At 47.9% G+C, this 20648-nt stretch overlaps 1 protein-coding gene across 2 annotated transcripts in view; it reads left to right on the forward strand.

Moving 5' to 3' along the window:
* The first annotated feature begins 7727 nt into the window (after positions 1–7727).
* Tbc1d2 (TBC1 domain family member 2) overlaps positions 7728–20648 on the forward strand; it is a 43085-nt gene continuing 30164 nt past the window's right edge. For both annotated transcript variants that reach the window (XM_029475694.2, XM_021160588.2), the window contains exons 1-3: positions 7728–8217; positions 11533–11674; positions 19481–19628. In XM_029475694.2, the coding sequence (XP_029331554.1) occupies positions 7852–8217; positions 11533–11674; positions 19481–19628 (656 nt within the window). In that variant the 5' untranslated portion in view covers positions 7728–7851. The remainder of the gene's footprint in view (positions 8218–11532; positions 11675–19480; positions 19629–20648) is intronic.

The raw sequence follows: 20648 nt of genomic DNA on the forward strand, positions 1-20648 counted from the left end.
AGTAGAGAGCTGACAACTGTCTAAACCAACAACAAACGGAGTCAAAAGAAGATGCCATCACCTTAGTCATTGTGGTGGCCCTGGCTGTCCTAGAACTCGCTTAAGTACACAGACTGACCTTGAACTCACAGAGCTCTGCCTAAGTCTGCTTGTCAACTTCTGGGATTAAAGGCATGTGCCTCTAAGCCAGACTTAAATTCTTTATTAAAATACATGTAATATAATTCTAAACAGAAACATGTGATTTAGATAGGAAGTTTTTCTGGCTTCCACTAAATAAATGAAGTGGAAATATACTAAAGGTTTTTAAGAAATTAAATTAGTGGTGTGTCGTTTGGGATACTTACGGATAAAGGGTTACACGGGGATGCTCTCTTAGGTACTTAAAAAGATTTTTAGGAAAGCTTTGCAGGAGGGCAGTACCCACAGGAGCCACAAGGTGTCGCTTTCTGACAAGTTCCTATTTACAGTTAAGCCATCAGTGGAAGGAACCAGGGGTTCCTTTGATGACTTTTTGACACAATAACCAGAAAAATGCATACATTAGAATAAGTGACAACCCATACCTCTAGATCAAGAGGGACTCCCTCTTGCTGTTCCTAAACACACAGCAGCAACGTCTTTCCTTCCATTTTCTCTTTTCTCTGGAGCAAACGTGGGAGAGTAACATTCCGTGGGCTGTCTGCAGCAGATGCCAGGATCCCTGTTTTTAGGAAATGGGAACTAAGGCAGAAGGAAAAAAGTCACTGCCAAACTAAATTCTGGAGGCTCAGTTTCCCCCCAACACGCCCCCAACACGCCCCCCAACACGCCCCCAACACGCCCCCAACACGCCCCCAACACGCCCCCAACACGCCCCCAACACGCCCCCAACACGCCCCCAACACGCCCCCAACATGCCAGCTGGGCAGCGGGCTTGTATAGCCAGCCCTCCTGGTGTCGATTTTATAGTACAGATGGCTAGGAGCAGGCCTTTGTTATTTGGAGCTTTAGTGCCTCTCTCTCTCTCTCTCTCTCTCTCTCTCTCTCTCTCTCTCTCTCTCTCTCTCTCTCTCTCTCTCTCTCTCTCTCTCTCTTTCTCTGTGTGTGTGTGTGTTTCTCTGTCTCTTCCTCTCTGTCTCTCTGTCTCTCTCTCTCTGTCTCTCTCTCTCTCTCTCTGCCTCTCTCTTTCATATTTATTCCTCCTGTCCCCCTGCTCTGGAAACCGAGTATTTCAAGATCAAAGGGCCCAACTGAGGGTCCTGGCTTACAAATAGCTGTACCAGTGAGATGCCATCTAGATGTTCTCCTCCTCCCGATCTAACCCATACAAACTGTAACAGGAAGACTTGAAGGTGCACAAACAGCCGTTCTGTAAGTCAGAACCCCAGTGTTGGTCTTTGGGGTTCCGCAGTGGGTTCTAGGGCAGTCCCTCTTCTGACTTTTGCAGTGTTGGCAAAACTCCATTCCAGGCAGCTGTAGGGTTGAAGACTCGATTTTCCAGCTGGACAAAATGCTCCTAGAAGTGTCTTTCCTGTCTTCACACATAGACAATTCAACTGCACAACACTGGATGTGTCTCCTGTCGCCATCTCTATTTCTACCATGGAATCTATTCAACCTCTCCAATTTGAAAATTAATTCAGAATACTCTAAACTAAGTTCTGTGATATGACTCACACTTATTCATCGTGGCTTCCAAGAAAGTTTCTGGTGTGCTAAACCATTTGAGCCGCTTCTGCAATGCACTCCTTGTTGGCTGGGTTTGTGGATACATTGGTTGAAATGGATCCCCTCACTGTTTTGGAGTCTGGGAGTCCCAAGCTGAAGTGTCAACAGGGTTGGTTTCTTCTCAGACTTTCCCTTTGCCTGGCTGTCTTCTCCCACATCCTCAGATGATCTGCGTGTGTGTGTGTGTGTGTGTGTGTGTGTGTGTGTGTGTGTACACACGTGCCTCCTAATCCCATTTCATAAGGCCCTTCATATTAGATTAGATTGTTTCCTGTAGCTTACCTCTTTAAAACCCATCTCCAATTATAGTCATGTCTGAGACACTATGGGGCAGGCCTTCTCATGAATATAAAGAAAGGACTTAATTCAACCGTCAGCAAGCCAGAAAGTGAGGACTTCTTCTTTCCAGCATTCCCATGAAAGCAAAACTCCTGGGCTGTGTCCTTACACCCATTCTACAAGGTGTTGGATGACATATATAGACACAGATAGAGATTCTGGCTTTTTTTTTTTTTTTTTTTGAGATGGAATCTGCTGTATTCTAGTCTAGCCTCAAATTCACCTTGTAACTGAAAATGCCTTGACCTTCCCTCTTCCAACCTTTGTCTCTCAGATGCTAGGATTACGTACGTATGCTCCTCCCATACCTGTTTATGTAATTCTGGAGGTAGGAGCAAGGGCCAGGACTTTGAACCCAGAGTCCTGTGCATACAAGGCAGTCACTCTACCAACGTGTCCACACACCTAGATTTCTTAAGGGTAGCTAAAAAGATTGGCTCAGCAGTTAAGTGCAGAGACCCCAAGTTCAGTTCCCAGCACCCACATGGGGAGCTCACAGCTACCTGCAACCCCAGCTCCAAGATGTCCAGTGCCTCTGACTTCTGGGTGTGTCTACAACTCAAGAGCACAAGTTTACACACAGACATGTGCATATAATTTAAAAAATAAATCTTTTTGTAAAATTTCATTTTCTAAGAAAACTTCTCAATTTACCTGTTTTGATGTGTGACCCCTGTCCCCGACAGTTTGTGGGTTTTATTTCATGGTGCTGGAGATTGAACCCAGGCCCTTGTGGGTTGGGGGGTGTGCATGCATATTTGCCAGACATGCTCTAGCACTGAGCTACCTCCCTAAACCCTTGACTGCTTGTACGTCCAAAAAGTGCTTGAATCATTCTCAGGCCAGGAGCAGTGTTACCCCTCTAGCTAAGACAGAAATGGTTTGTCCAAGCCATCACCACAAAAGCCTGGTATGAAGTGTTAAAAAACAGGCCTAAGTCTGTGTCTTCTATAGCCAGGGTGATCTGTGACAGTTCTTTCTTCAGTCTTCTGTTCTTCCCTTTTTTATTCCCTTCTTTGTTTCCTCCCATATGTGTGTGTGGGTGTACACATATGCCTGTAGGGGCCTGGAGTTGATCCCATTCATTGCCTTGTACAACCATTCTCCACTTAATTAAAGCAGGTCTCTGACTAGACTCAGAACACGCAGATTCTGAATATCTGGATAGTTTTCGCCAGGGTCCCCTATCCCAAGTGCTGGAATGATGGGTAGCCACCACATCTACCCAGCCTTTACTGCTAAGCTGGACCTAGGAATCCAAACTCCAGTCTCCATGTTTTCGGGGCTAGTGCTTTATCCACAAAGCCATCTCTCCACAATTCCTCCCCCTTTTCTTCTTGACAGGAGTAAAGAAACACAAACAGAACAACTCGTATATAGCACAGGCTGCCTTTGAACTTGCTATGGAGTGTGCTGGCCTTAAACTCCTCTTCCTTCCACTCCTACCTTCCAAGTACCATCAAGTGCAGCCTCGTGGATAGCTGTCTCAAGGTGTCCTCGGAGTGTCCCCGATGGCTGGCTCAGGCATGAAGACAGTTGGGATCACTGTGTAACTGATAGTCTTTATGTCTATAAAGATGGGCAGCAAAGATGCTGTATGGTTTCTATAAGCTCAGCCCAGGGAGTATCACTTTTAGAAGGTGTGGTCCCGTTGGAGAGGATGTGGCCTTGTTGGAATAAGTGTATCACTGTGAGTGTGGGCTTTAAGATTCTCATCCTGCCGGGCGTGGTGGCACACGCCTTTAATCCCAGCACTTGGGAGGCAGAGGCAGGCGAATTTCTGAGTTCGAGGCCAGCCTGGTCTACAGAGTGAGTTCCAGGACAGCCAGGGCTACACAGAGAAACCTTGTCTCAAAAAACCAAAAAAGAAAAAAAAAAAAAAAGATTCTCATCCTATCTGCCTGGAAGTGAGTCTTCCACCAGCAGCCTTCAGAAGATGTAGAACTCTCAGCTCTGCCTGCACCATGCCTGCCTAGATGCTGCCCTGCTCCTCCTCAATGATGATGGACTGAATCTCTGAACCTGTAAACCAGACCAATTAAATGTTGTCCTTTATAAGAATTGTCTTGGTCATGGTGTCTGTTCACAGCAACAAAACCCTAACTAAGACAGAAGCCAATAGCTTCTAACTAGAAAGCCATGTCCCCCACTCTGGTGTGTTGATTTACAGGAATATAAACATCAGAAGAGTACTTATAAACTTAGCGTATCATAAACATTAACAGTGTAGGGAATCTCGAAACCAGCTCAACACACCCCAAGACACAAACCTCAACACACAGGACATTTATTTGTCCCAGAGAGGAAAACGGCAGGAATATGAAATAAAGACTGGAGACAGAGGATGAGGGGGAAGAAGAGAACAAAGGAGAGGGGAAAAATAGGTGAGGGAGAGGGGTAAGGGTTATTTGTCCTGGAGGACAAAGGGCTGCCCCTGGATAGAGATGAGACGGATATTGCACATAGAAAATTGGCAATTTATAAAAGTATAAGGGGAAACCCTGTTAGTTAGGATGAGGTTTTCATTTTAATTGGGCAATGTTAATTCGGTGAGCAAAAGGGTTTTTGTTTTTGTTTTTTTAAATTTCTGGACTTCATTGGTCACTTATGATCCATCCTTTGTAACCCTGACAACAGCTGTTCTGAGCTTGGTCTCTATGAGTTAACTATTTTAATTTATATGTGCCCTCTGAGCCTGGCTTCTTTCACTTAGAAAAATATTCAAATTCACCCATGTTGTTCCAAAACAAAAACAAAAGCAAAACAAAAACCCCAGGATTTTCTGACTTTTCAAGATCTACTTTGCAAATCAAAAATACTACAATCTAGAGAGATTAAACAGCTTCCCAAAGCTCACAATTGTGATTGTGCTAAAATTCTAATAGCAGAGTCCATGAACTCTTGTGACTTATCTGAGTGGGGATTCCTGGTAAGAACAGTGTTTTAGGGGCTTTTCCCCTCTCCTATCCAATTACTTATAATGGCCACTTGTACCCTTTAAACTAATTGGTGGGAGGGTATGTGGATGTGGGTGCACCCGTGGATGGCTCGGGTGTGTCAGTGAGAGGACTTGTAGGAGTCAGTTCTTTCCATTTACCTCTGCAGTGAGCAACTTATCCACTGACCACCCCGACAGCACTATGTCCTCCTTTACCTAGTTACACAGGGAATTTGATTTTATTTCTAAGGCTTGAAAGAAATTGTCATTAACTTTAATTTAAAAATTACATTGTGTGTGTGTGTGTGTGTGTGTGTGTGTGTGTGCTTGCACAAAGGTCAGATGGTACCGTTTTGGAGTCTGTGCTCTCCTTCTGCCGTGTGGGACCAGGGACAGAACTCAGGTAGGTCATCAGCTTGAGCAGCAAGCACCTTGACCCCCGAGCCATCTACACAGCCCAAGACTAACTTGTCTGTATTATTTTCACACGTTATGTCATTGTGGTCAAGGTATTTGCAGATTCTTTATGAAAACCAAAAATCTCTTTCTGACCTGGAACGTAAGAGATTGGATGTTCTCTACGAGAGTCAGCCTTATCACAGAATTCTTGTAATTTATTTATTTCCTTTCTACTGACTCTTATAAAGGCTAAAAGCAGTATGAAAGCCCATTGCAGCCAGGCACTGAGGTGCATTCCTATAATCTCAACAGTTAGGAAGTGGGCCCAAGATGGTGGCAAGGTAAAAAACTGGGGAAATTATTCAGCTACAGGAAGCAGCCATTCACTCCGGAGTCTGGCTGAAGCCTCTTGCTTGCTGAGAATATCAAGAAGAGGGACAGCTGCTTCAGGCCTTTCTCTCGTCCTATCGGTAAACCTGCAATTTGTTAGGACTCTTACTAGAAAGCCCCTCTGGGGTAAGAGATGTTCTAAGTGCCTTGTGTAACTCTAATTGATCCTGGCTTTATCTTATCATATTGTAATTCCAGCCAAGGTACCTCCAGAGCCAGTCTCTCACTATTGGAAAGGAGGTCCGAAATAAAATTTCTTAGTAATCCTTTGAGATGTCACTTGAAACCACCAAAATAGTACATATGGCTAGAGCTAAGTCCCTGAAGTAGGACTGTGAGAAGTCCACACTCATACTCCAGGATCTGCCTTGTTTTCCTGGGCACCTTTTAAAAACACTCCGATCTGCTTCTTACTGGTTCATCCGCAAGCTCGTCTCTGCAATAGAGGGGTGGATTCGGTTTCATGTGGGTTGTGGTCCCTAAAGGTTTGAGAGAACTCACAGCTGCGGTGTCTGGCTCTGCTGCCAATGGCAGGACTGTTTCGAAATCCAAAGTCGTATTTGGCTACACAGCAAGCTTCAGCCCAGCCTGTGCTGTCTGAGATCCTGTCTTAAACAATAACTTAATAATTGTAGCATTTTCCAGTTTTCAGTGGTGTGAATTCTGCTAAACACCCTATTGTCCTCTTGGTGGCTTACAGCTTTGAAGTCGTCTATTGACTTTCAGTTGCAGCCAACATTTAATGAAGACGCACCCTTTTCTACCTTCTGTATTTGGAGCTTCGGGCATACTATCAAAAACAGTTCTGAGGATAGACAGGTGTGGATCAAGGAAGTACTGAAGAATTTCTTAAAAATGTAAAATTATCAACAGAGGTATGATGGCCAATGTTGATTTGGGATGAGAAAATAATCTGTTTCCAATAAAAAGATCCACCACCACCCCCCAGTATTTAGTAGACAATACTGATTGTAACCTTCTCCATCTACAAAATCCAACGCCCAGTGGCCTCTGCAAGTCTAGGAGCTCCTTAGTTTCACCATAAATTCTCTTGTTGTGGAGGGAAGGGTAGGTGTGAGCCTTGCCCATCCTTACGTGAGAAAACCTTAGCAGTTAAAGTCGCTCAACGCTAGAGAATCTTAAAAATATACAGGTACTCAGAGAGGGTCGCTACTGCCATACTTCCGCTCCATTAAAAAAAACCCTTGCGCATAAACGGATCGCACAAGGGAGTTGAGGTGACGGGCAAAGTAACCGGCTAGAAAGATGAGGCTCCAGAAGAGAGGTGAACCAGAACAAGATGTATCGCTCTAGTGGCGAAACACGCCTCGGGACGCTTTGGTAAACTGAGGCAGGAGGTTGAGGGAATCAGTTGGATCCTAGCCCTTCTATTTAAAGCTCTGCTCTGTCCTCTCAGTGCTCCGCGTTCTTGCCAGTGCAGCAAGGCGCCCGAGGTAAGGCGACTGGGGCTGTAAGGTGAATGCGAGCCGAGGCAGGGGTGGTGGCCGACCGGAGCGATCGCGGGAGGTGACTGGGAAAATTTCCGAACTTTTAGGTTCAGGATCGGAAACGGAGCGCTCGGCCAATGGCTGCGCGATGCGCCGTCCCGCGGTGACTCGCGCGGCACCCGTAGAGTGGCGGCTGGAGAGGACGCCATGCTCCAGCGCCTCCACGCGAATCCCACGGCCACGGAGCTTGGCCCGGCTTCCTGCATCCCTCCCCACGGTAAAAGCGCCTCGGAGAAAGAAAAAGCCTTGTTTTGAAACAGAGGAACCCGCACGCGCCGCGGGCGAACGAAGCAACATGGCCGACAGCGCGGAGGAAAAGCCGGAAGTTGGCTTGGTGGGCGGGGCCCGGGGCGGTCCTCGCGTGACAGGGGCGGGGCCTACCACCCTGCGCTGAGTTTGCTGTCAAGTGTCTAAGGCGCTCTCTCCGGCGCCGGCAGGGGTGCTCTCCGCCTTCTTCTAGGGGCTGGACCGGACCGGCTCCGCCCCAGCCAGGTATCGCCGGTTCCCAGGTGCCCGCCGGACCTCCGGCATTCCAGTGCCGCAGGCCTGTGCAGCGGGCCAGCAGCCATGGAGGACGCCCCCGAGCGCACTCCCTCTTCCTCGGAGTCCACACAGCCTCCGGGCCTGGCCAGGGAGCCCGAGGTGGCATCTCCCGGGGACTCGGAGGGCTGCGCCCGGCCTCTAGACACGGTCCCTAAGAAACTCTGTGGGTATTTAAGTAAGTTTGGCGGCAAAGGACCCATCAAGGGCTGGAAATGCCGCTGGTTCTTCTACGATGAGAGGAAGTGCCACCTGTATTATTCGCGCACCGCGCAGGATGCTAACCCCTTGGACAGCATCGACCTCTCCAGTGCGGTCTTTGACTGTAAAGCGGACGCAGAGGAGGAGGGCACTTTTGAAATCAAGACTCCCAGCCGAGTTATTACCCTTAAGGTAAGTGGAACTCCGCACTTTACAGCTCGAGCTAGTTTTCAGGGCGAATGCATGGCCACCACAAATTAACCCGGACGGTGATCACCATCCAGTGCCCAGAGCCTGGAGCTGCCCCACTTAGCTTTCACACCATTTCCTTATTGCCTTCCCACAGGCAAGGGTGAGGGACTCCTTTTATGCATCAAGAAACTGATTCATAGACAAAAGGGAATGGCCCAGCCCAGGCATTTACAATGCTGTGGCTCACTTTTTGGAATCTTCCAGTGCTGTATCAAACCTGGTATTGAAGCAGGCAGGATACTGTGGTTGCACTCGCTGAGGCCAGGATCTGATTCATGTCTTGGTGTTTTGGCCAACGGGAGTGAATGCAGACATGGGTAGGGATTAGGAAGGAAGATATGTAAATTCACTGATCGGCCTAGATTGTTCATCCAGGCATGCCCGAACTAGTGAGTTCTTAGTAAATGCCTTTTGAATAAACACGTATGCACACACGGAGTGATGGAGCCACAGGTCAGAACCTATCTATCATGTTAAGGGGAAGTGTCCTGTTACCTGTCTGGGAAGATGGATGTGGGCTTAGGTTAGTTCTTTAGGCTCAGGAATGCAAAGATGAAGGTCTTTCTTTCCACTGCCTGGTCTCTGTCTCCCTGTGTCCTCAACCTGCAGCTGTCCAGATACTAGGATGCCGGGAGGTTTGGTTCTCCTTTCCTGGCAGTGTGGCCGGTTGGCTAGGCTGGAATCCAATTTTTAGGCCAGAAAGGACATTTTAGAAGTCATGTGGGCTTAGGTCTTGTGTTCCTTCCACAAGACAAGTGCTGTTGGTCAGGGTCCCTCAGCACATGACTTTTTTTTTTTTTGTTAGTCCATACCTATGCCTGGCTCTGGGGCGTGGAACAAGTCAGACTTGCTCGACTCTGCACCTCATTCTCAAACAGCTCGAGGTGTGATGGGGAAACTGGCAGGCATGGATAAGTGCCTCATGGAGACTCTGTGAAGAGTTTGGACAGTAACAGTGTGGTGACAGAGGGATCGGCTCCTCCAAATGAGGAGGGGAGCTTTTCAGAAAGACGTCGTCACTTTAAACAAGAGGTGATGGGAGAGAGACGATGATGCTGAGAGAGCATAGGCAGACAGGTGGGAAACACAGTGTAAGTACGAGTCACAGGCAAGCCACAGGAGCCTGGCATACACAGGTGCCCAAAGGATGGAGGTGAAGGGGGAGACACTGGGGAGTGAGGCCCAGGGCCTTGGACTTTGTCTCTAGGCTGTAGGAGCTGTCTAGGAGCCTTAAGCTAAGAGAGTACAATGAGACTAGAGTGCGCGGCCAGCTCAGCCTGGCTGTTGGGCAGAGAGCAAATTGGGATAAGGAGAAGCTGCTAAGCAGAGAGCCCAGGAGGGGATGGCGGCTGAGCAGGAGCTGTGGCCCCGAAAAAATGCAGATGACAGAGGTGTTAGGCCTGTGGATTGCAGGGTATAGGAATTGTCAGGTGGCCTGGTTGCAGTAGTGCAGACAGAAGAGACCTCACGGTGAAGAAAACACCCAGACCGGTGCCATCTGAAGTAAACTCTGGTTATATCTAAGGGCTGCTGGCCTGCCTGTCACAAAGTCGGTCTCCGGCGAACATGTCGAATGAGTTCGGGAGTAAAACGAGGTGCTTGTGTCTGTCTGGGGACTATCGGGTTGTGGTGAAGCCTAAGAGAAAGCGTCAGAGGAACAGAGCGCAGAAAGGAAAGACTAGTAGATATCATTCTGGTTCATTGATATCGAGTAGCAGGCCAAGGGACTCTCATAGAAATTGAGAGTTCTAGTTGAGTTTGTTTCCTTGAGAAACACCATGGCCAAAAGCAATCTGGGGAAGGCAAGGCTTCCTCACACACCATAGTCCTTCCCTGAGGGGCAGGAACTCAAGCAGGAGCCTGGGAGCAGAGCCCATAGTGGCACCCTGCTTACTGGCTTGCTTTCTCTGGTTTGCTCAGCTTCCTCTGTGTAAGTACGGTGGCTCTCAGCCTGTTGGTTGCAACCTCTTTGGGGGTCGCATATCAGACATTTACATTACGATTCATAACAATGGCAAAATTACAGTTACAAAGTAGCAACTAAAATAACTTTATGGGGGGCTGGTGAGATGGCTCAGTGGGTAAGAGCACCCGACTGCTCTTCTGAAGGTCCAGAGTTCAAATCCCAGCAACCACATGGTGGCTCACAACCATCCGTAATGAGATCTGACGCCCTCTTCTTCTGTACTTACATATAATAATAAATAAATAAATCTTTAAAAAAAAATAATAACTTTATGGTCAGAGGTCCTCACAGCATAAGAAACTGTGTTAAAGAGCATGAGGAAGGTTGAGAACCACTGACCTAGACATGCCTGCCTGGGGATGTCGCCGCCAACAGTGGGCTGAGCTCTCCTCCATGGATTAGTAACTAAGAAAATGCCTCACAGACATGGCTACGGGGCAATCTGATCTAGACCATTCTTTGATTAAGTCACCGTTTCCCAGGTGAGCCTTAGTTTGTGTCATGTTGACAGCTGAAGCTCACGGTGACAATCTCTCTCCCTACGCAGGTCACACCTCATCTGAAAGAGAGAGCTTGCCCTGGCTGCTCTATAGCCTTTGCCACCCTTTCGTAGCCTTGAGGCTGTCTGCTCCAGCAAGCCACCCAATCATCTAAGCCCACCAAGGCTTGTACCTTTAAAAGTATATTTAAAATAAACTTCCAGTTTTCAACTGAGAGACCTAGTTTCTGGGGCCTGGGCCACTTATATCCATCTGTGGGAAAAGGCTGGTCACTCCTGCCTTCTCCCTACAAGATCCAGAAAGCTGACAGATGTAAAAACAGCTGTTTAGTCCATCAGTTGGGAAAGTAGTGACTGACATCACCACAAAGCAATTGAGGGAGGAAATAGAGGCACAGAGACATTGAGGAGCCCCTAAGGAGAAAACCAGAGCCTGATTCTGTTTGTTTGTTTGTTTGTTTGTTCTGGCCCCACTTGCTCCAGGCCCCTGCTCCGGCCATATTTATTTTATGTATGTGAGTACACTGTAGCTGTCTTCAGACACACCAGAAGAGGGCATCAGATCCTATTACAGATGGTTGTGAACCACCATGTGGTTGCTGGGAATTGAATTCAGGACCTCTGGAAGAGCTGAGCCATTTCTCCAGTCTGAGTGCCATTAGAGAAGTGAATATAGACACACACACACACAGAGTGGACAGAGTTCCTGAACCTTCTGTGAGCTCTGTAAGCCAGGCCAAGTGTTACCCTAAGGCCTGGGACCTTACTAACCAATGCTTGTGCTTCTCAGGCTGCCACCAAGCAGGCCATGCTCTACTGGCTACAGCAGCTGCAGATGAAGCGCTGGGAGTTCCACAACAGCCCACCTGCACTTCCCGCCACCCCTGCTGCTGCCCTGGCTGAGAATGGGCCCACCCTGCACCTCAAACTAGGTACCAGCCGGCTGGTCTCCAGTCACAGATCCAAACATCTGATAGCCAGGCTTTTCCCCTGTTGCTGGGAGCGTGGGAGGAGCCCTCTGCCAAGAAGCAGAACCAGGAATGAATGGGATGTTGAATGGGATGTAGGATGGGTTAGGACAGGGACCTAGGCTGGCTGCTTGAGTTCAGGTCTCAGTCGTGGGTGATTTCAGGGGAGTTGCCAAGCCTCTCTGAGATGCAGATTCCTTCCCTTCCAAATGAGGTGAAAAAAATTAGATCAGTCTTAGCATTCTTCCGAGGCTTAGCTGAATCCATATGCCGCAGATGCTTAGAGCAATGTCTACATAGGGTCAGCACCCAGAACTTTGTAACATCCCTAGGACATCGCAGGAAGTTACACCTGCTCACTTGTGAGAAAGTGCAGTGCTGGCTTCTTACATACTTCTGTGGTGATTCTCCGTTACGGCATTAACCCTGATGTGTGTGTGTGTGTGTGTGTGTGTGTGTGTGTGTGGTGTGTGTGTTTATCAGGGATTGAATTCTGGATCTCATGAATGCTAGCTAACCACTGTGCCATTAAGCCACCATCCCTTACCCTTGGATTTTAGGGACAGACAGAGTTGCTGTGTAGTCCAGTTTGGCCTCCCTAGCACTAGGATAATGAACATGTGCCATCACGATTTGCTGTGAGTGAAGGCTTTTTAAATCCCAGGCTGTAGAATATCTCAACATGGAGAAGCCTGGGGAAATCACTTTTTCTCTCACCCCTGTGCGGTGGCTGGACCACCCCACAGCTGCCCCTGCCAGACAGAGCATGGGTAATCAGTCAGGTCCCAGTACCGAGTCAGTGTCTAAGACTCAACCACTTCAGTTGATAGGCCAGTTAGCCAGGGCAGGGCTGCGGCTGTATGCCTCCTGGACCACCATGCCTGGGTGCTTTCCGTGTCCAAAACTGAGCACACCTGTCTGTGAGAGTCCCCCCTCCCTTGATAGGTGCCAAGTTGTTTTCCCAACAGCAGACTACACCCTACCCTTCCTCAGTCTCTACCAGCCGGTCCCGTTGGGCACTGCCCTGGGCCTCTTACTCCTGAACTGCATTCCAGTTTTAGATCCCCTCACTGTTATGCCCTAGGTTGACTCTCTCAGCTAGAAAACCCCAGCATCCTCGTCTCCAGTGGCCTCGCCCAAGCCCAGTGTCTGAACCTGTCCACATGCATGCTTGGGCTGGAGCTATTGTAATAGCATATTCATTGCTATTGCTATCATAATAGTACCTACATGCTATTACTGCTGTAACAGTACATCCACACGAGCTATCAATACTCAGTAACAACTGCTCCTGTCCTTGTTGTGAGTAGTCATTAACTTCCTTGGGTCGTTTTTGTTTTGGTTTGGTTTGTTGGTTTGTTTTGTTTTGTTTTGCTATGAGACAGTGTGTTGTGTAGCCCAGGCTGGCCTTGAATTCACTCTGTAGCGAGGCTGTTCTGGAACTCCTGAGCCTCCTGCCTCCTCCTCTTCCCAGGTTCTGGGATGACAGGCGAAGTTTTGAAGGGTTTCTTTGCACCTATCCTCCTTCTGTGGTTCATACCAACCCCCTCTACCAGGCAGCCAGGCAGCCTTGTCTGTGTGGAAAATTATAGCCTGAGTTGACACAGTTGCCATTATCAGCTTCAGAGAAGAGATGAGAGATCTTCCTTCCCGTGTGATGAACAGAAAGAGCTCGGCTGGAAAGGCATGGTGTGGAACCCCATTGGCCCCTTGGCCTGTGCAGGACCTGGTCCGGGTTCTATAGCTTTGCTTCAGCGCTCATGACTAGGCCTGTCTGGGGTTAGCATTGCTTTGCCCATGGGGCAGGCAACATGCTGGCCCTGTAGCCAGGGTGGCGGTGTCTTGGGGAGAGCGCTGGCTGAGATTCTGGAAGCAGATGTATAGACTTTCCCTTCTGACAGCCTTTCCATCCTATAGCAAGCCTACCCCTACTGGATCCAGGCCCTACACACACATATGCCCGCACACACAGAAGGGCCTTTATGGAGTCCGTTGTTTATTTGCCTTCTCCCTTTGTAGCCCAGGCTGGCTTCAGTGTCACCGTGTAGCCCAGGCTGACTTTAAATCCATGGTTATCACATGTGCTGACTCTCCTCCCCTCCCCCCCCTTCCCCTGCACTCCCTCCACCCCCACCCCACCCCCACCCCCGCTCCCCATGGAGTCTTGAGCAAGCTGGTGAACCTTACTCTAGCTGTCTGGAGCATGCTGCCCTACCTCAGCCCCTCCCCATCCTTCCTGAGGAAGCGAAGGCTATGCAAGCCTACTGATCTACTTCTGACTTTGAGTCACAGAGGCTGGGTCCTGTAAAAAAAAAAAAAAAAAAAAAAAAAAGTCCTGTCACGCCCTTGGGCAATCTGAAGGCGTGTTCTCTACAGCTTTTTAGCATTTCCAATCTCTATTTTATACTTCACCTACACAGTGGCCTTCAGAGAGCCAAGAACAATCAGGAAAACTGACAGCTTTCTATAATTACACATTGCCAGAGGAAGTCACAGCTTACAGGAGACATTCCTAAATGTCTGCCGTCAAAACGTCCCATCCCATTTATTATATTACTTTAGCGTGGGCACTGGCCATCTCATTTAGCCCTTTGTCTCCCAGGTGTTCTTCTCATTTTATAGCAGAGGAAGCAAAGGCCCCTGGTTAAGGAAATGCCTACCCTACAGTTCAAGCTGCAGCCTACAAGTTCACACCTTAGAACTGAGGAAGCAGCAACCTCCTAGCCTTGTCCCTCTTTTTGTGTGGACAGGGACTTCCCTGTAGTGATGGCCCAAGCCCTCAGGGAAGAGAACTCTTGAGAGCCACTGGATGTGCCTAGCATGACCCCTCACTGGGGCCTTTCTCCAGGCCCTCAAATCCAGCGGCATGGTAAGGCCACCATGTGTGCCTGTCCCTTTCACTCTTCAGTAGCTGGTGGCTTTCTAGGCACACCGCCCACTTCTCAGGAGCAGAGTGCTGCCTCAGTGAGCAGAATGGAAAAGGCACAATGGCTGAATTACATCTGAGCTTACAAAATGGCTGAATTAGGTCTGAGTTCACACCACCCTGGCGTTGGCCTTCACCACAGACCTTACCCTCTCTGAGCTGCTCTTATTAGAGATACCCAAGGCAGTGTGGTGTAGTCTTAGAGTTGATCTCCGGTCACAGGCAGAGAGAGGGTGTAAGAGACCCTGCCAAAGAAATACACACTGAGAAACTTGGATCTGAGAAAAACTGATTTTATTTGCTCTGAATGAGGGAGAGGGGAAGTGGTTAAAGTATTGATAGATAAGAAAATTTTAAATTGAATCTGTTCAAAATCTGAAAGATTGGAGACACACTGTGGAGCCCCGTCCTTTTCTGTTTCCATGTCCTCTGACCTTGAAGAACTCGGGGTGGAGAGCAGCCATCTTATTTTTCATTTGCTTGTTTTGGAAACAAGGCCTGGCCTCAGATCTTCTAACCAAAGGCAGGTCTAGCACTTCAGGCTTTTGCTGAACAACAAACCACACACACACACACACACACACACACACACACACACACATACATAAACACACATATACACATACACACACAGACACTCCCCCTCTCACACACATTTACACAGAGATACATATACATGTATACACATACACTCAAATACACACATTCTCCTCTCACATATACATACAAACACACACACTCCCCCCAGTCACATATACACATACACCACCACACACACCCAGTGTGGCCCATCTTCCTAGCCACACACCCCACATGGCCTTCCCATCCAGTTACCCTGGTCCTTGTCCACAGATTCAGCTCTGGTGCCCAAACCCTCACTCCTCACACAGGTCAGGAGTGGGCTCAGGCCTTAGGCCACACTCACCGCCCTCACAGCCGCATTCTTCTTCCCGAAGGGAGTTTTCTCTGGCTTGAGTTGGAGGGACTGTCTCAGCCTCCCAGATCAGCTCCAGCTCCTGCCACCCGGGTCTTGGGTTGTGACTTCTTCCACTGGCTGCCTCTGTAGCCTCAGCATCCTGCAACTCTGCTTCCTCTCACTTTCTCCAGCCCTCCCTGAAAGCCCAGCTCATGTCTGGGGAGAGGAGGGGTGGAAAGGAGGCCTCGAAAGAATGGCTTTGAGTGCTGTTGCCAAGTCAACTGACCAGACTGTGTAGTTGACAGGGCTGGGATTTAGTAGCGTGTGACCTACTGTTGTCTAAGGGATTACAGACAGGTTTTCTTGAGTGCGTGGAACAGCCTCCACCCCCACACTAACACCCCCACCCCCCGAGATCACCACCACCGTGAGGGGTACTTTTATTTGCACACCTTCTTTACAGATGCGATGCACAGATAAAGTCCTAGAGTCATAGGTTGTTCTTTACTTTCCCACTTTCTGTAACACTCACTACTAACCCCGGACATGCCACATCCTTCCTCTTACACTTTTTTTTTTTTTTTTAGCCTAGAAACTTAACATTAAACATTTTGAAGTCACTTGCTCTAGAAGAATTCTTGTCAGGATACCAGGGGAGGTAGTAAAGAAGCGAAAGCAGCCATAGTTCCATCCTAATAGACATGGCCAGTGTTAATGCAGTGCTATGATCCGTAGTCCATCTTATAGACACTGCCAGTGTTAATGCAGTGCTATGATCCATAGTCCATCTTATAGACACTGCCAGTGTTAATGCAGTGCTATGATCCGTAGTCCATCTTATAGACACTGCCAGTGTTAACGCAGTGCTATGATCCGTAGTCCATCTTATAGACACTGCCAGTGTTAACGCAGTGCTATGATCCATAGTCCATCTTATAGACACTGCCAGTGTTAACGCAGTGCTATGATCCGTAGTCCATCTTATAGACACTGCCAGTGTTAATGCAGTGCTATGATCCGTAGTTCATCTTACAGACATGGTCAGTGTACTGCAGTGCTATGGTCCATAGTTCTTCTTACAGACACTGCCAGTGTAAATGCTGTGCTGACCTCTGCCTCCTTTCTTGTTAGTGTACTTTGGGATATATACCAATGCAAAAGAACTACACTCTGCTTTTCAGTATTTAGGATTGTGATACTTCTCTGTGTTTTAAAATTTCCTTGTAGCTTCTTATTTTTAATGAATATAAATTTGTTTTCTAGTTATGAAGGTAGAACTAAAATTTTTACAATAGCAAACTTGGTGAGAAACACAACAAATTGAGACTAGCGTGCTCACTCACAATCCCGTCATGCAACCGAATCACACTGAAGTATCTAGGCACTTATTAAGTTAGGTAGAGATTCCCTCCACGTTGCTACATAATGGCTGTATGCAATTATAAGGGCATGTTGTTTGTCTACAAAGTTAGCTGATACAGGTTGGCTAGTCCCAAACCAGAAGATCTTCAAAAGCTAACATAGTTAAAGGTCGTGCAGATTCCAGAACAGTGAGTCACGACTGAGCTCACTCTTCTAATCTTGAAAATCCAGCTTTAACCGGAAAGAAACCTCTAGTCTGATACATATTTTACCCAAGAACATTAAACCTCTTACCCACTTACAACCTTTATTAGAAATCTCCTTTATGCCAGGTAGTGGTGGTGCACACCTTTAATCCAAGCACTTGGGAGGCAGCGGCAGGTGGGTTTCTGAGTTGGAGGCCAGCCTGGTCTACAGAGTGAGTTCCAGGACAGCCAGGGCTATACAGAGAAATACTGTCTCGAAAAAAAAAAAAAGAAAAAAAAAGAAAAAAGAAACGTCCTTTATGGCAGAAGGTTGTTTGTTTGGTTGATTTTTGTTTTTTCAAGACAGGGTTTCTCTTCATAGTCATGACTGTCCTGGAATTCTCTCTATAGACCAGGCTGGCCTTGAACTCAAAGATGCAGAGTTCTTGCCTCTGCCTCCTAAGATTAAAGGCATGCATCACCTCGACGGGCATAAGCAGAGGCCATTGTTAAAGAGACTTATCCGGTGAGATGCATGCCCTTTATCCACGCGGTGCCTTGAAAGCCCACTAAGGTGTGTGTGTGGTGATGCCCAGGCAGGAACCCAGCCTCTGATCTTCCCACTTAGCAGTGCTACTTACTGGTTACAAGAGCAACACTGAAGATTAGAGAGACTGGCACCAGGGAGCAAAACAGTTCAGTGAGGCCGTAAAATAACCTGCTTGGTGTCACTTGGGTGAGTGGCACTAAGACCCTGTGACCCTAGTGATTTTTCCTTAGGTGGCAGTTTTGAACTGCCCTGTGACAAGTGGCTGGTATTTAGATGCAAAATGATGTCTTTGCTGCTAACTGATCTTAAATCTTGTCCCTATATGTATAATTAGCCACCATAGTGATGGTGGTTCCAGTTACTCTTACGACCAAGAAGTTTGTTTGTTTGTCTGTCTGTCTGTCTGTCTGTTTGTTTGTTTTAATTGAGATTTGAAATCATGGAGCTTCTACATCTCGGCAGCATCCCTAACGCATAGAGTCTTGTGCTTGAGACCGACTATAGCTCCATTTCTTTCTCTCTTGTTTTTTTTCTTGGTTTGTTTTTGTTTTTGTTTTTGTTTTTGTTATTGCTTTTCAAGGCAGGGTTTCTCTGTGTAGCCCTGGCTGTCCTGGAACTCTCTTTGTAGACCAGGCTGGGCTCAAACTCAAAGAGATCCACCTGCCTCTGCCTCCTGAGTGCTGGGATTAAAGGTGTGTGTCACCACCATGCCCAACATGTAACTCCCCTTTTTAAAAATCTAACATTTTCCACTTAATATCATTTTCTATGTCTGTTCTTTTATGTTCCCTGGAGGAAAAAGTTTCACTGTGTGTGCCAGGCTGACCTGACACTTACAGCAATTCTCCTGCTTCAGCCTCCTGAGATGAGGTGCTCTGCCCACTTCTCTTGTGTTCTTCATCGACATGTTTTAAGTAGCTGGGTGGCAGTTGGGTGGAGGCATCTTGCTTTACCCAGCCTCCTCCTGGGCTGTCAAGTCTTCATTTCCGGCCAGGCTTGGTGGTGTGCACCTGTAATCCTTGGTCCTTGAGCGTTAGAATATGGATTTCAAGATCCAGGCCAGGTCTGAGTAATTTAGTGAGACTCTACACCCCCCCCAAAAAAGGGGGGTGTCTAGAGAGATGGCTCCATAGATAAAGGATTGCCATGCAAGCCTGAGAAACAGCATGCAGATTCCCCAGAGTGCATGGGAAAGCCAGGTGGGCATGGTACCTTGTGCTCCGGTATTCCTGGGGAGGCAGAGACAGGAGATGCAGAGCAAGCTGGATAAAGACTGTCCTAATCAGCGAGCTCTGGGCTCGGCTAGAGAACCTGTGTCAGTAAGTAAAGCAGAGTGGTCAAGAAGATATCTGACATCAACCTCTGGGCACCACACATAGCACATGCATGTGCATGTGTGTTCATACACATGTGAACAAACATATTATATATGCTCCCTCCAATACATACATACACATGATAAAAATAAAACAACAACAACAGAAACCTGGGAAAAGTTATTTCCACTTTAAGGTACTATACATGACCCTAGGACAGACACCTTGGCACATCAAGTTTTTGGTGCATTTCAGACTCTTTTTTTAAATGGCTTATCAGATACAGAGTCACCTGTGGCCTGCGTGTTTGTGAAGAGTCTCCGAGAAGGCTTCAGCAGCAAAACCGATCACTTTGCAGCCACTTTACTCTTGTTAACCTGCAACAAGTTCATTAGCTGGGCAGTTGTAGCAACCCCAAATGCTGTCAGCGATGTGCCCACAGCCCAGGACTAAGTCACCCCTACCGAAGTACGCTGGTTCATGCCAGTGTTAACTGACTGTCTTTGGCTCCCTAGAGCAAGAGGAGGCCGAGCTGGAGGAGTTCCTGTGCCCTGTGAAAACACCCACTGGACTCGTGGGTGCGGCAGCTGCCTTACAGCCTGTCCCTGCCATGCCCTCAGCCCTTCAGAACATCTCTCTGAAGCATTTGGGCACTGAAATACAGTAAGTGCCGGTGGGTGCATCCGTTCTGTGAGTGCGGAGGGGGCACCCCTTCTGTGAGCTCCATCTGGTGTGGCCCTGGTGGGTCAGGGGTGGGTCATGAGCTTCTTTCTAGTTTAGTCACATTGTTATTTAAAATGTCCCAGGGCTCAGCAGGCAGAGGCAGGAGTGTCCTGAGTTCCAGGCCAGCCTGACTTACATAGTGGGGATCTTGCTTCAAAATAGAAAAACAGGTCCCATCCAGTAAAACACTTTCCGCTCAGACCTGGTGACCTGAGTTCCTGGAGTGTGCGTAAAGATGGAAGTTAATTACCAGCTCCTTAGAGCTGTCCCCTGGGGCACAAGCACCAACCACCCCACCCCGACACACCCCACCACACCACACCCCAACATACCCAACCCCACCCTGACACACCCCACTACACCACACCCCAACACACCACACCACACCACACCCCGCCCCACACCATGCCACACTTAAACAAAAATCTAAACAGAAAAATCACTAAAAATTACCCATAGCCTTACCACTTGCCTTGCTTAGCAGGTATATACAGCTCGATATGTTCATGAACACTGAGGTCACACCAAACGATGATTTCATATCAAACTATTTACATCTAACAAATGTACTTTGTCGGGTCGGTCATGTCAACTACTTTGTGGTGGAGAGTGGTTTTTGTTGTTGTTGTTGTTGTTTTTCGAGACAGGGTTTCTCTATGTAGCTTTGGCTGTCCCGGGACTCACTTTGTAGACCAGGCTGGCCTCGAACTCAGAAACCCGCCTGCCCCTGCCTCCCGAGTGCTGGGACTAAAGGCGTGCGCCACCACGCCCGGCGATGAAGAGTGTTGAGAGGAAGTATTACTCTGTGGACCCAGGCTAGCCTGGCCATCATTTTGTGGCCCCAGTTGACCTTGAACTTGCAGCAATCCCCCAGTCTCAGCTGTTTGAGTGCTGGAATTACAAACATGAACCACCATGCCAAGACCTGACTGCTTTTTAAATTTTTTTTTTTATTTTGTA

The sequence above is a fragment of the Mus caroli genome, unplaced genomic scaffold, assembly GCF_978045245.1.
Source record: "Mus caroli unplaced genomic scaffold, Mus_caroli_1 scaffold_6, whole genome shotgun sequence".
NCBI lineage: Eukaryota > Metazoa > Chordata > Mammalia > Rodentia > Muridae > Mus > Mus caroli.